Consider the following 14,274-nt stretch of genomic DNA (forward strand, 5'->3'; position numbering starts at 1 on the left):
ATGAACTATTACAAAACAAGGACTTAAAATAAATAGAACTATAGAATCAATAAGCAAATTCATGAGACCTCAATTAATCTTGATGTTAATCCAGCAATCAGCTCTATCATAGATTTATTTTATATCCGCATATGCCTGTTTAAAAAGCCAGGTTTTTAAATCTTTTTAAAATATTAACAAATCTTCCTGCAGTCTCAACTCAGCCGGCATTGAATTCCATAATTTGGGTCCTGCCATCGATATGGCTGTATCCCTGACTTTACTTAAATGTGCTGTTCAAACAGTAGGTATAGTTAGCAAGCCTTTATTTGCTGACCGTAGGTTCCACTAGGGCGTGTGAAAATGTATCACGGCGTTGAGCCATTCTTTTTTATCACTGTAAAGAGATTTATGTACTAAACAAAGAACTTTATAGTATATCCTGTATTTTATTGGTAACCAATGCAGGTCAATCAAAGCTGGGGGTCATATGATCATATTTCCTTCTCGCCCCATTAAATCTAACTTTGTAGAAGCTGCAGGGATCTTAGGTGCTTATCAGGTAAAACCAAGAGGAGGGCATTGCAATAATCTAAATCTGAAAAGATTAATGTTTGAAGGATGTTTGAAAATCATTGATATTAAGGAGTGCATAAGATGCTCTTTTTATTTTTATTTAATTATTATTATTATTTTTTTATTTTTTTTTAAAGTGTGCCTAATTCAGGAGTGGCCAACTCCTGTCCTTGAGAGCTACAAACTGAAAACGAATGTCCTGTAGGCACATCTCTGGAGCCATGGCTCAGCCAGCTGTGGCAGGCCGACCCAGAAAAGCACTCACATGAGTGTTACAGCAGGAAAAGATGCACACTGGAAACACAGCCCTAAGACCTATGCCCAGCCACATGGAAACGGCCAGCCTGGAGGAGCACCTGCACCTAAGAAGGGCCAATGCAAGCTTTGTTCCTCCCCTCCCCCCTTCCCCACACACATGTTTGTTTTCACACCCTTAGATCACCCCCCTCATCTGAGATTTTGATAATTAAACTCAACAATCATGATGACCCCTACCACCACGCCTCCCAAAACAATCCTATGTAAACACACCATTGGACATAAGAACGATTTTCAAAAATAATTTATCCTAGTAAAAGGGCTTTTTGAAAATTGCCTTCCCTAAAAGTGCACAGTTCAAAGGGAAAGTCACCCAATCAAATCATGCTCATACTTTTTCTTCGAGAGCTGTTGCAAAGCTCAAGAGTAAAAGTGCTTGCAACTTTGAACCAAAATGTTCAATTTTGAGAATTGCTCCCCTCCCATTAAATTTGGTTTTGAATAGATAGATATGTCAGCATTTCAAGGAATATATCAAAGCGGATTACATTCAGGCACTATAGGTAGTATTAAATGGTCAGTTTTCTCAGTAGAGAAAGGTAAACAGTGGAGTGCCTCAGGGATGTGTTCTTGGATCGGTGCTTTTTAATATATTTATAAATGAACTGGAAGGGGGAAGGATGAGTGAGGTGATGAAATTTGCAGATGACACAAAATTATTCAGAGTAGTTAAATCACAGGCAGATAGTGATAAATTGCAGGAGAACCTTGTGGGACTGAAAGATTAGGGGTCGAGTTGGCAAATTAAATTTAATGTGGACAACTGTAAGGTGAAGCATATATGGGGAAAAATAACCATGCTGAAGTTACATGATGTTAGGTTTCATGTAGGGAGTTAACCCCCAGGCAAAAGATGTAGGTGTCATAGTGGACAATACATTGAAATCGTCTGTGTGCTATGGCGATCAAAAAACAAATAAAATGTTAGGAATTATTAGGAAGAGAATGGTGAATAAAATGGAGAATGTCATAATGCTTTAGGGTGAGACTGCACCTTGAGTACTGTTCAGTTCTGGGCACCACATCTCAAAAAAGATAGATGCACTGGAAAAGGTACAGAGAAGGGTCACCAAAATGATAAAGGGGATGGGACTGCTCCCCTAAGAGGAAAGTCTAAAGTGGACTGTTCCGTTTAGAGAAAAGATAGCTGAAGGGATATAATGGGGGACTACAAAATCATGAAAGGACTAGAACAGGTAAATGTGAATCGGTTTTTTATTCTTTCAGATAATTGGACTAGGGGGCATGTTCATGAAGGTAGCAAGTAGTACAAGAGAATTCTTTTTCCCTCTAAGCACAGTTTAAGCTCTGGAGTTCATTGCCAGAGGATGTTTAGCTGGGTTTAAAAAAGGCTTGGATAAGTTTTTGGAGGACAAGCCCATAAACTGATATTAATCAAGTTGACTTAGGGAATAGCCACTGCTTATTACTGGCTTTTAGTAGCATGGGATCTATTTAATATTTGGGTACTTGCCAGGTATTTGGCCACTGTTGGAAACAGGAACCTGGTCTTGATGGACCATCGGTCTGACCCAGTATGGCAGCTTCATGTGTTCTTATCAGTCCTCAGAATTCGCTCCCTTCTCCCCTGGAGGTTGATTCTCCATGTCTTAGCTATATCATAGACTGAGGGGCTCTGCCTGGGAGATGACTACAGCTGCACATACTCAATAGAGCATGCTGAAAGCTCTAGAATCTTTGAAATTCTGTATGTTGGATGATGTCACCCATATGTGAGGATTGACATTCTGCTGTCTATTGGAGAACACTTATTACAGGTAAATAACTTCCTTTTCCATACTTTGGATTACAAGAGAGCTGCCACCTTCTACCTGAAGAGGATTCAAGTCCATAGATAGTCCTCCCAGCTTTTTGTTTCTTTTGACCCCAGTAGCCCGGGTAATGAAGTAACAAATCACACCATTTTCAGTTGAGTAGTAGACTGCATTTGTTTTTGTTCTGCCCGGACATTACTGACTTTAGAGGGGCATGTCAAGGCCCACCATGTTAAGGTGATTTTGCAATTAGTGGTCAATCAAAAATCAACTTTGCTTAGGAGATTTGCCGAGGCTGTGATGTGAAATCCCACCTGCACATTTACTTCACAAAGTCTAAACACAGCCTTCCATGGGGATAGTAGATATGGACTGTCATTTCTCCTTGGCCATTTCAAGGGGCAGAGCCTCCTTCATAGGGCTTATTTTATGGTTTGGGGTCACCTTTTCTGATTTAGAAATTGAAAAATTCCAAAATTATAAAAGGGTATTTTCCTTAACAAAAATATTGTAGCCCAATAACAGCACTTCTAAACTTTATTTTCTGATGGTAACCCTTAGCTGGAGAGTCCCACTTGTGTGACATGGTAAGCCTGCTTGTCTTCAAAGAAAACAAAGTTGCTTACCTGCGACAGGTGTTCTTTGATAACAGTTCATCAGTCCTACCCCCCATGGGAAGACTTCTGTCCCTTTTATGTCTTTGCTAATTGGAAACTTGCACATGTGCAGAAAAGACTGTCTGTCTTTTCCATAAAGCTCCAGAATTTTGTTCTGCTTGGTGTCGTGCTTACTCATGTGACCAAGTTGTGTGACTGTTAAAACTGCTGCTCTCAGGGAAACCCTGTTATTAATAAGCAATTCTACTTATCCTAACTTCTGAAAGTGTAATCTGTACATTTGGCTTAGAAATTAAATTGTTTGGTAAGCAAGTTGCAGTTTTTTAAATTATATTCATTTACTTATTTAAACATATTTATTTCCTCTGCCCTCTGAGGTTCGGGACATAAAAGCTTAACATTAAAAATGACAAAAAAAAAAAAAATACTCGCATGTTGAAGTAGAACCATAATACTAAAACAGGCATAGCAATGGGTGGTTGTGAGGCCTTGCTAATTTACTAGCTGCCTAGCAAGTAGCAGTTTAACTACTAATGAATAGAATATGCTTCTTTACATGTTTTCAAGGTGTGCTTGAATGTTTTGGGCTTGGACGTGGCGCAGAGGGCTATGGTAACAAATTCCATAACACTGGGCCAGAAATGGAGAATGCTCTTTCACTCGTTGGGGGATTGACTAGCAAGCCTCGGGTGGAACATCCAGTAGGTGGTGGTGCTTGGAAGAACACAAGTATTGTGCAGGAGCATAAAGTCTTAAGTGTTGAGTTGATCCATGGAGTTGCTACATTGAGTAAATTGTGTATGATTGTTGCTAATTTGTATTTTATATGCCAGTCTATTGGTAACCAATGTAGAGACTGTACGACAGGTGCAATGTGGTCACATGCATGGGTCTCTTGTGAGCATGTGTGCCGCAGCATTTTGCACAATCTGAATCAATTTTACAGAGTTTAGTGCAAGTCCGGAACGTAATGAGTTGCAATAGTCAAGAGCTGATAGAATAAGAGCTTGTGGCACTGTCCTAAAAGTTTGGAGGTTCAAGCAGAGGTTTGAGGTTATGTAATAAGATAGGTGCAGCTTTGAGTATATCTATCGCTTTAATATGTTCAGTTTATTCTGTTTGCCTAGTGGGCCTTATTAAAAAGAATTTTATTTATATAGGTGTAAATAAATTATATCGATAGTTAATTACAATTTCATTTGTTCTGTGTACCTGACGTTTTGTGCTCCAGTGATCTGTGCAGGGTAGGTTCTGCTCTAAGAAAATCTGCAGCCTCCTAAGGTCTTTTCACCCAACACTCCTTTCCCCATACCATCCTGGCTGTGCTCGGTTTCTGTGGTTACAGCTGACAGATAGAGAGTAGTGCTAATCTTATGGTATGGGAAGACTGTAACCATGGGAACAGAGTATAAGCAGTCCTGTAGGGGAAGGTGAGCACAAGCCTTTTTTTTTTTTTTTTTTAATGCCTGCTGCTTGCACTGTTCTAGCCTCTTCCCTTGTCCCAGGCAAGAATCAGGACTTTCCTTTCAATTACTACATTGGTTACAAAAGCTGGAAAGTGGGTCACCAGAGGTAACTTTGTGACTGAGTTTGTGCCTCCCCTATACCTCCAATTAACCTGAGACTAGGAGGGGAAAAGAGAACAGCACTCATCTGAAAAGATGATTAGAGGAGGAGCATTAGTGATGTCAAAATGTAATTTATTGGTGACGAGAGAGGCAATATAAAAACAAAAGTTTGCTATTGCATTTTGAAGCTTACTTTAGAAATTCCTCTCTCAAACTTATTTGTTGAAGATCAGTATTAGGAATGTCATTTTAAAGCCGAGCTTGTTTTCCAATTGTAGTCTTCAAGCAAACGACAGCATCCCCTAAACAAGCACCTCTTCAAACCATCCACTTTCATGACTTCTCATGAGCCTCCCGTCTACATGGATGAAGATGATGATCAGTCGGCCTTTTACAGCAGGGATATGGATGCTGCTGCAGAGGGAGAGGCATCCGTAAGTCACTTGTTCAGAATGCTTTCTTCCCCTGTACAAAGCCTTGTATTGAAATATTATTTCTCTAGCTTTTTTTTTTTTGTCCCTTGCTGAAGCCTTTGGTGATGGCTGCTCTATATGATATCATAATTAAAGATGAGCTACTAGACAAGACATAACTTACTCATTACATGGGAGAAATGTGTATTCACTCTGTTCCTTACTTTTCATGTAGTCCATCTTTAGGGATCTTGGTTACTTGGAAATAAAATTATTTTTTTTTTTTTACAACAAACTCTTACTCTGTATCCAGTGGGCAAGAAAACCTTCAAGTGGTAATTGCAGTGGGTTTTATTTCCTCATGATGGGGTGTTTCTTTAAGCTGACAGAAAAAGGCAATGACTAGTTAGCTTTTGTAACGTGCTCTTACAGTAAATGGAAGAAGGGTATTGCCCCCACCCTTTTTTATTATTAAAATAGATTTTTAATAACTAGTTTGACAAGACCTTGAAAAATATTCAAATTATATGTGCTCTTGTATTTTTCCCATTTGAATTCCTTGTTTTAAGCATGTCTAAGAATACTCTGACACTTTATATCAGCTCCAGGCGCAGTATTCATTGGGTAAATGTGTGAGAATACACAAAAAAAATCAACATCATTAGGTTCTAGAACGTTAAATGACATGGAATGCTGTAACTTTGTATGTCTCATGAAGGAACTGATTGTCCACCAGAAAAACAAAATAAAGAAAAAGAAAAGATGAAACCCACATATTAGTCTGGTTGATTTCTTGGCTATGTTTCATGTTCTGACTGGTATAAAAGTTCATTATATGTCTGTATAAGGTCACCCATTCACATAACATGACATGAATGAAGAATCAGTCTGTCTGGGTTTCTAATCTATGAGCTACCCAGCACTCTACCACCCTGCAATTTGATGTCTTAGTTTCCACGTTGGACTGGAGCTTACTACCTCTAAACACTTAATGGAATCATACCACATTTAAAGTGGGGTTTGCTTCAGTATCACAAATGTTAATTCCTTTTTGTTCCACCAGGCCAGTCCAGCACAAATGGATTTTACTCTCCTCTACCAGAGAGCCACTGTTTACTGACATCAGACTATATAAGGCACTGTGAAGCCTGCAACAGCTCAGTATTCTCTTCCAGCAGATGGTAGAATTGTAAAGCTTGCATCTTTTCTTTTCCTTTCCTGGAGTTTTGTGCTCCTGGGGGGCTGTCATCCTGGTGGCTCTGATTGTTTGGGATGAGCAAGGGGTTGGTAGTCCTCTTCTCTGGGGAGTTTGACAGTCTGGTTCCCTATCCACTTCTGAGTTCTTCACTGCTTTCCCTCCTAGCAGGAAGGAACCTGTAGGTGTAACGTGCTTGAACCGCTGACTCTGGAAAGTATTTGGATTGCTGGAAGAGAATGGTTGCTTGAGCCTATATAGTAAGGCTTTAAAAAAATATATATATATCTTTTTTGAACTGGCACTTATCGGGGCTGTTCGTGGCAGTGCTTTGTGTGCCAACAGGCAGGCAATTTGCAGCCTTTTCTCTAGTGGAGAAAATTCACTGGTTCATGTTTTCATGGCAGCTGCTAAGCGCGAAAAATGCTGCACTCTGTGGGGCAGATTTTATAACCTGCGTGTGCGGACTACATTTGTGCGCGCTACCCGGCGCGCACAAATGTACGCCCAATTTTATAACCTGTTATAAAACCCGGGGTTGGCGCATGCAAGGGGATGCACACTTGTGCACCTTGCGCGCGCCGAACCCTAGGGGAGCCCCAATGGCTTTCCCCGTTCCCTCCAAGGCCACTCCGAAATCCGAGCAGCCTCGGAGGGAACTTTCCTTCCCTTCCCCTCCCTTCCCCTATCTAACCCTCCCCCCCCCACCTTTATTTCAGGAGTTAACTTGTGCGCGCCGGCCAGCTAGCGGCGCGCCATCCCCTGCATTGCCGCTGTGCTGGAGGACCCGGACCGCCCCCCCGGCCTCGCCCCTTCCCGCCCTTTTTTCAAAGCCCCGGGACATACGCTCGTCGCGGGGCTTACGTGCGTCGCCGAGCCTATGCAGAATAGGCTCGGCGCGTGCAGGTGCAGGTTTTCGGGATTACGCGTGTAACCCTTTTGAAAATCTGCCCCTGTGTAGGTAAGCACAGGACTGCCTCTAATGCGGGAGTTTGATGCTTGTGCGCTTAAGTTCTGAGAGCTGTTCCTCTACAGCTGCAAGCAAATCATCCTCTGGTAGGAGCCTGTCCAAGGGAGGGGTGGGGGTCCTTTGGACATCGAGCCTGCTACTCCCTCTAATTTTCCAGGGCTTGGGTCAGGTTTCTGCATGGAAACCCTTAGGTGAGTAATTGTAGCGGTGAGAGAGAGGGAATTTCTTACATCTCTAGACCTCTCCGAAGCTTACCTTCCTATTCCCACTTATCTTTAACTTTATTAAAATTTATAAATCACTTATATACCATGGAATAAGCGATGTACAATATTAACAATCATAACAAGACAAGTACATCCCATAAAATACTAAAAACAATGTAAAATTGTATAAGTAAAAAAACAGTATAAAATTTTAAATATCAAACAAAACAATGCATCATATAAAATACTACCAACAGTATAAAACTCAAATTAAAAGATCTCCCAAAAATATGCCTACTTAAATAGCTTTTAGCATGGACTTAAATGTTTTTACATAGTCTGCCACAAAACTTCAGGAAGAGTATTCCAGAATGTTGGTGCTGCCACTGAAAATGCACATTCTCTTGTTTCAACTAGCCTGACTTGTTTGGCTGATATGTCAAGTAGCCCTTGCTGCTGAGATCTCAGAGCTCAGTACGGACAATAGACCCTGACCAAGAGCAGTTGGTTGACGTAATCAATTTATGAACAGTTGCCCCAATTTTATATATCACTCAAGTAATTGGAAGCCAGTATAGTTCAATCCTTACTAGCGTAATGTGTTCAATACGGCTCTTGCCAGAAATTACTCTAGCTGCAGTAATTAATAGAGGCTGCAGTGGTTTAAACGTTTTTGAAGGTAAACCTAAATATATAACATATAAAATAGTCCAAGGCAGAGGGGATTAACACCTGAACCACACTGCGGAAATCCCATTCACTCAGAAAATCTTTTAAACTATGGACAACCCGTATCATCGGAGGTTTCTCAGATTTATTGTTCTGGGTGGCTATTTTAAGTTTTGGGCACTTCCCTTTATTTATTTATTTAAAAATATTTCTATACCGTCTTTTCAAACTAGTTTGATCAAGACGGTTTACAAATTTCGATTATATAGAGCCATTAACCAAAGAAAAAAACAAAAATAAAAAATAAAATAAAATAAAACATCAAATTTAAAAAAGTATAGATAAGAAAGAATAAAAATACATTATATTGTCATAATCCCTACTCATAAAATAGATATACTAATTTTTTAACAAAAATAGTCAAAGATAGAAAGGAAATAATAAATCTAAAAATATAACTCATATAAACCATATTCCTTCAAAATGTGTAATTGAATAGTAGATTGCTACAAAAAATGTGGCTTAAAAAAAGTGAATTAGTCAATTTTCAAGATGAGCATATGCAATCTTAAATAAATAAGTTTTAACTGCCTTCTTAAATTCACTATGACTAATAATTTGCCTTAAGGTGTTAGGGAGAGAATTCCACAACAGCGGTCCTGCCACTGAAAAGGCCCTCTCCCTGGTCATATTGACCAGGGAGAGGGCCACTGCTCTCAAGACTTTTGTCAAGGTGATGGTTGTGGTGGCGATGGCACTTCACAAGGAGAAAGTGTTGGTCCATCCATACCTAGACAATTGGCTGGTCCAGGTGAAGCTATAGCCAATGAAATCCAGCTACTACAGGATCTAGTTTGGATAATAAATTTTGCCACGAGCAAGCTGGTCCTGTCTCAGTTCTTAGAGTACTTGGAAGCGTGTTTTGATACAAAGAAGGCCAATGTATGTATGATAGTGGAAAGGATTTCCAAATTAAGGCTTCAGAATCTACTAAGTTTGAAGTTGGTCCTAGACCCTGGGTATCTTCAAATACTAGGTTCTACCTTGGATCTCATGCTTTGGGCAGGGGCCCGTCCATATGCAACCATTACAGAGAGCTTTGTTTCTTGTTGGGAGATGCAGTCTCAGAATTTCAAGTTGAGACTGGCATTGACTTCGGGAGCCAGGAACAATCTGGATTGGTGGCTTTCCATTCCCAGTCTTTCCAGAGAGGTTTCTTTAGAGAGACTGAATTGGATCGTAATGACCACAGATGTCAGTTTGAGTAGGTGGGAGAACTCACTGTCAGGGCAGATTGATGCAGGGCCAGTGGAATCCAATAGAGTCCGGATGGTCCAATCACCTGGAGACCAGAGCCTTAAGACTGGCATTTCAGTTGGTTTTGTCCATTGTAGATGGGAAGCCGGTGAGGTTTTATTCCGACAATACAACAGCAGTGGGATATGTGACCGGTCAAGGAGATATACCTGAAGTCTTCTGGTAGCATTGAACATGAGACTGCTATTCATGTGGGCAGAGGGGCATTTGCAGGCTGTATCTGCCTTCCACATTGTTGGAGTGGAGAACATCCAAGCAAGTTTCTTGAGTAGTCATACTTTTGGATCCAGGAGCGTGAGAGCTGGTGGATGCAGCATTTACCTTGATAATTCACAAGCAGGGAAAGCCATATTGGGATCTCATGGCTATATGCAGAAATTTCATGACCTCATTGTTCTTTAGTTAAAAAAGAATCTGCTTCAGTGAGAGTGGGTGCTCTCTTTCAGCATTGGACACCTCAGGTTTACCACCATGTCTAATGTTAGGCCAAAGAATAGAAAGCCACAGGGGCTTGGTGGTTTTGGTGTTGCCGGATTGGTCCAGGGACCCTTGGTACATAGATCTCGTAAGACTCAAGATGGAGGAGGCTGTTTGGTTGAATCATGTGCTGGGTCTGTTATATCGAGGTCCAGTGATCATGGATGACCTGTCTTTTTTGTCTTGTGGCTTAGCTATTCAAAGGACATGATTGAAGAGTAAAGGTTCTTCTCCTGCTGTTGTGATGACCCTTTTACAGGCAAGAAAGAAATCCATATATTTGGTTTACATCAGAGTCTGGATAGCTTTAGAGAAATAATATACTTAAGTGAGGATTTCCCACTTTAGAGCGTGAATTCCTTCAATTCTTTCCTCTTTGGAGCTTGGTTTTCAGAGAAGTTTAGCCTTCACTTCTTTGAAGGTACAAGTTTCAGCCATTACTTGTTATAGGGGAAGAGTTCAAGGAATTTCTTTTGCTAGAACTGAAAGACAAATACCGAACAATTCTTCATATATACTCAACTGACCTTAACACAGCAAAACAAGACTTCTACACGAAAAAAATCCACGACTATCAATTCAACCCCAGGACCCTATTCTCCTACGTCAGTCCTAACCAATCCAGATCAGAACGCTACATCACTAGACATCCCCCCCATCTCCTGCGAAAACCTAGCACACTTCTTTAAGGACAAAGTCTCCAACATCATTGCCAAGATCCCTCCAGTCAACATGGAACTACCAAACTCACCCTCACACAACACCACATGGTCACAATTTGAACCTGTCGCATCCACTGAAATTGAAAACATCATCCAAAAGGCAAACCCTGCCACCCAACCCCTGGACCCCCATCCCCATCAAAACAATAAAACTCGTTCCCAAGCTCATTGCCAGACCCATAGCCGATATAATCAACTTATCCCTCAAGTAAGGCATCTTCCCTGACAAACTCAAGAATGCCGTAGTCAAACCCATCCTTAAAAAACCCCAGCTCGACAAATCCGACCCAGCAAACTACAGACCCATCTCCAACCTCCCATTCATAGCAAAGATCCTCGAAAAAAATAGTAAATAACCAACTCTCGGACTACCTGGAAAACCATAACATCCTACTACCAGCACAACATGGCTTCAGGAAACCATTCAGCACTGAAATGCTCCTCCTCACCCTCTCCGATACCATCCTTAGAGGTACCTCTTGATACTCCTTGACATCTCCTCTGCATTCGACACCATCAACCACAAAACATTACTAAACAGACTCAAAGAAATCGGACTCTGCGACACCACCATCAAATGGTTCAAATCATACCTCACAGACAAAACATTCAAAATAAAAATAAAAACATCAGAATCCTCTCAAATACCACTCCCACATGGCATTCCGCAGGGATCATCCCTCTCATCCACCCTATTCAACCTATATCTCCGCCCCCCCCTGCAAGTTCCTCGCCGAATCAGACCTCACATACGTTTATGCAGATGACCTACAAATCTTACTCCCCCCTAAACCCAACTCTTGAAAATACATTAAAAAACTGGGACCATCTCCTGATAAAAATAGCCCAACTACTCTCACAACTGTCACTCTTCCTCAACCAAAACAAGACTGAAATCCTACACATAACGAACCACCACAACACACCCCTCTCCATCAACCCCACACCTAACTATCTGGAGACCCAGCTATTACATGCTGCAAAAAAACCTTGGAATAACAATTGACCATGAACTAAAGCTCAAGCAACACATTTCCACAGTGATCAAAGACGGATTTTTTAAATTACAAACCTTGAAAAAACTCAAACCCCTCCTTCACGCCCAAGACTATCGAACTATCCTCCAAACACTTCTCTTTTCTAAGCTCGACTATTGCAACTCACTCCTCCTCGGCCTCCCCGAGTCCACCCTCGGACCTCTGTAGGTACTAAAAAACACCGCCGCCAGATCCATCACCAACCGCAAAAAAATGTGACCACATCACCCCCATCCTCAAAGACCTGCACTGGCTACCCATCATCCACAGAATCCAATACAAAACTCTAACCCTCATACACAAAAAAATGATTAACAACAAGATGGACTGGTTAAACACTGCACTACTCTCCTATATCCCACAAAGTACCCTCCGATCCACTGACTCTGGCCTCCTCACCATTCCCACCCCCAAAGCAGTACACCTTACCTCAATCAGAAAACGAGCCATATCAGTAGCCGGCCCCACTTTATGGAACTCCCTTCCACCCCATCTCCGAACAGAACCCTCGACTCAAACCTTCAAAACCCTCAAAACATGGCTATTCTTGAAAGCCTTCTCACCAGAAACCTAGCCCACCCATTGCCTGTAAGCGAACCATCTTTCGTCCAGCTGTCCTTCTCACAACAGCCCCATTCCATGAATGTTTCTCCCTTTAAGCCTTGTTCTCTACACGCAAGCCACATGCCCTCCTTGGCACCCTTGTAACACTTAGTTCTCTGTTAACTGCTCCATATGTTCCAAAGCAATCTGTAAATAGTTAAATGTTTTTCCCTCCAAATCACATTGTAAAATGTAACCTGTTCTAAGTTATACTGTAAAAATAAGCCGCTCCTGCCTTATTTACTGTTCAGTTTTATGTGAACCGATGTGATATCTCGATTGAATGTCAGTACACAAAGGCAAATAAATAAATAGTCATCTGAACATGTCTCGATTTCTTAAGGGGGTGAAGAATCTTCAGACTCCTCTTCAAAAGCTTTATTCTTTCTGGGATTTGAATTTGGACCTTTAGGCCTTGTGTAGAGCTCCGTTTTGAGCTTGTGCAGGGAGCATCTGTCTTTTGGTAGCTATTTTGTCAGCTTAGCATATCTTCCTTATGCAGGAGGTCACTTCTGAATTTTTTTGGAAGCTGGAGTTTACCATCCTCACAGGGCTTCCTTTTTGCCCAAAGTGGTGTCGTCTTTTCATTTGAATCAGCATGTAGAACTCCTGTCCTTTAAAAGGAAGGAGGAGTCTGCAGAAAACCTGGCAGATCTTCACTTTTTAAGAATTAGAAGAATTTTATTAGTCATATCACTTATTTGTTCTGTGTTTAATGGTCAGAAAAAAGGTGAGGCAGCCTCTAGTGCCACGACTGCTAGATGGATTAAGGAAGCTATTGGTTTAGCATATATTTCTAGAAGCTTATTGGTACCCAAAGGTCTTAGGGCATATTCCACAAGGAGTCTGGTAGCATCATGTGCGGAGCTGTATTTGAGCTCTCTGGAGGAGATTTGCAGGGCAGCAACCTTTTCTAAATATTACAGTTGGATGTACAGGTTAGACAGGCTGCCTTGTTCGGGGCAAGCATTTTGTGTGCAAGGTTGTACCATTCCCTTCCTAAGTAAGTGTGGCTTGGGTAAATCCCATCTGTGCTGGACTGATCTGGTCCGACAAAAAGGAAAGGAAACTTTTTTTTCTTACCTGATTTTCTTTTCTTGAGACCTACCCAACCAGTCCAGGTACCCTCCCTGTTTCAGCCAACATCCTGCTTAAGAGTGTCCTTTAGATGACTGGCCTGGAAGTATGTCTTTTTTTTTTTTGGTTTGTTTTCTATATTGTTTTAATAGACAAGTTCCTCTAGAGGCCTATTTACAACTCCCTTGCTCATGGAGGGGGTGGGTGATATGTTTTAGTTAACCTATTCTTGCTTTGATACAGAAATACTGACTTGTTGCAGGCTTCACAGTGCTTTATATTGGTTGATGTCAGCAAAACGGTGGTTCTCTGCCTCCATTTGCTGGTAGGGGGGGAGGAAAACCAATCAGTGCTGGACTGGTCTGGTAGGACTCAAGGAAAGAAAATTCACTCTCTTATCCTGTATGTTTATTAATTGTAGCTCTATTGAGCAGGGCTGTCTTTTTGTATGTTTGTACAGGGCTGCATATGTCATGTAGCACTATAGAAATGTTTAGGAGGAGGTAAGAAAACATTTTCCCTTAATTCACCAAGGTATGAATTTTTAATTGCCTAGTAAAGTGCCTTAGCACTGGAATCTTGGTTTGCCTTTGTCTTATTCCTTGAATAGCTTAGATTTTAACTTTTCAGTTCTTAGTGTATACAGAATTGCTTTGCTTATTCTTCTAAATCTCAGAAGAGCCACATCTCATTTTCAGGTAATGTGCTGACTGAAAATGGTTCTATTTTTTTCTTAATAATAGAAATGTACTGCA

The 14,274-nt window shown here is 41.1% G+C and overlaps 1 protein-coding gene across 7 annotated transcripts in view; it reads left to right on the forward strand.

Annotated features, from left to right (window-relative positions):
* ZZZ3 (zinc finger ZZ-type containing 3) overlaps window positions 1-14,274 on the forward strand; it is a 136,490-nt gene that overhangs the window by 107,868 nt on the left and 14,348 nt on the right. For all 7 annotated transcript variants that reach the window (XM_029618884.1, XM_029618886.1, XM_029618887.1 and 4 more), the window contains one exon: window positions 5,112-5,267. In XM_029618884.1, the coding sequence (XP_029474744.1) occupies window positions 5,112-5,267 (156 nt within the window). The remainder of the gene's footprint in view (window positions 1-5,111; window positions 5,268-14,274) is intronic.

This window comes from Rhinatrema bivittatum, chromosome 10 (genome assembly GCF_901001135.1).
Source record: "Rhinatrema bivittatum chromosome 10, aRhiBiv1.1, whole genome shotgun sequence".
NCBI lineage: Eukaryota > Metazoa > Chordata > Amphibia > Gymnophiona > Rhinatrematidae > Rhinatrema > Rhinatrema bivittatum.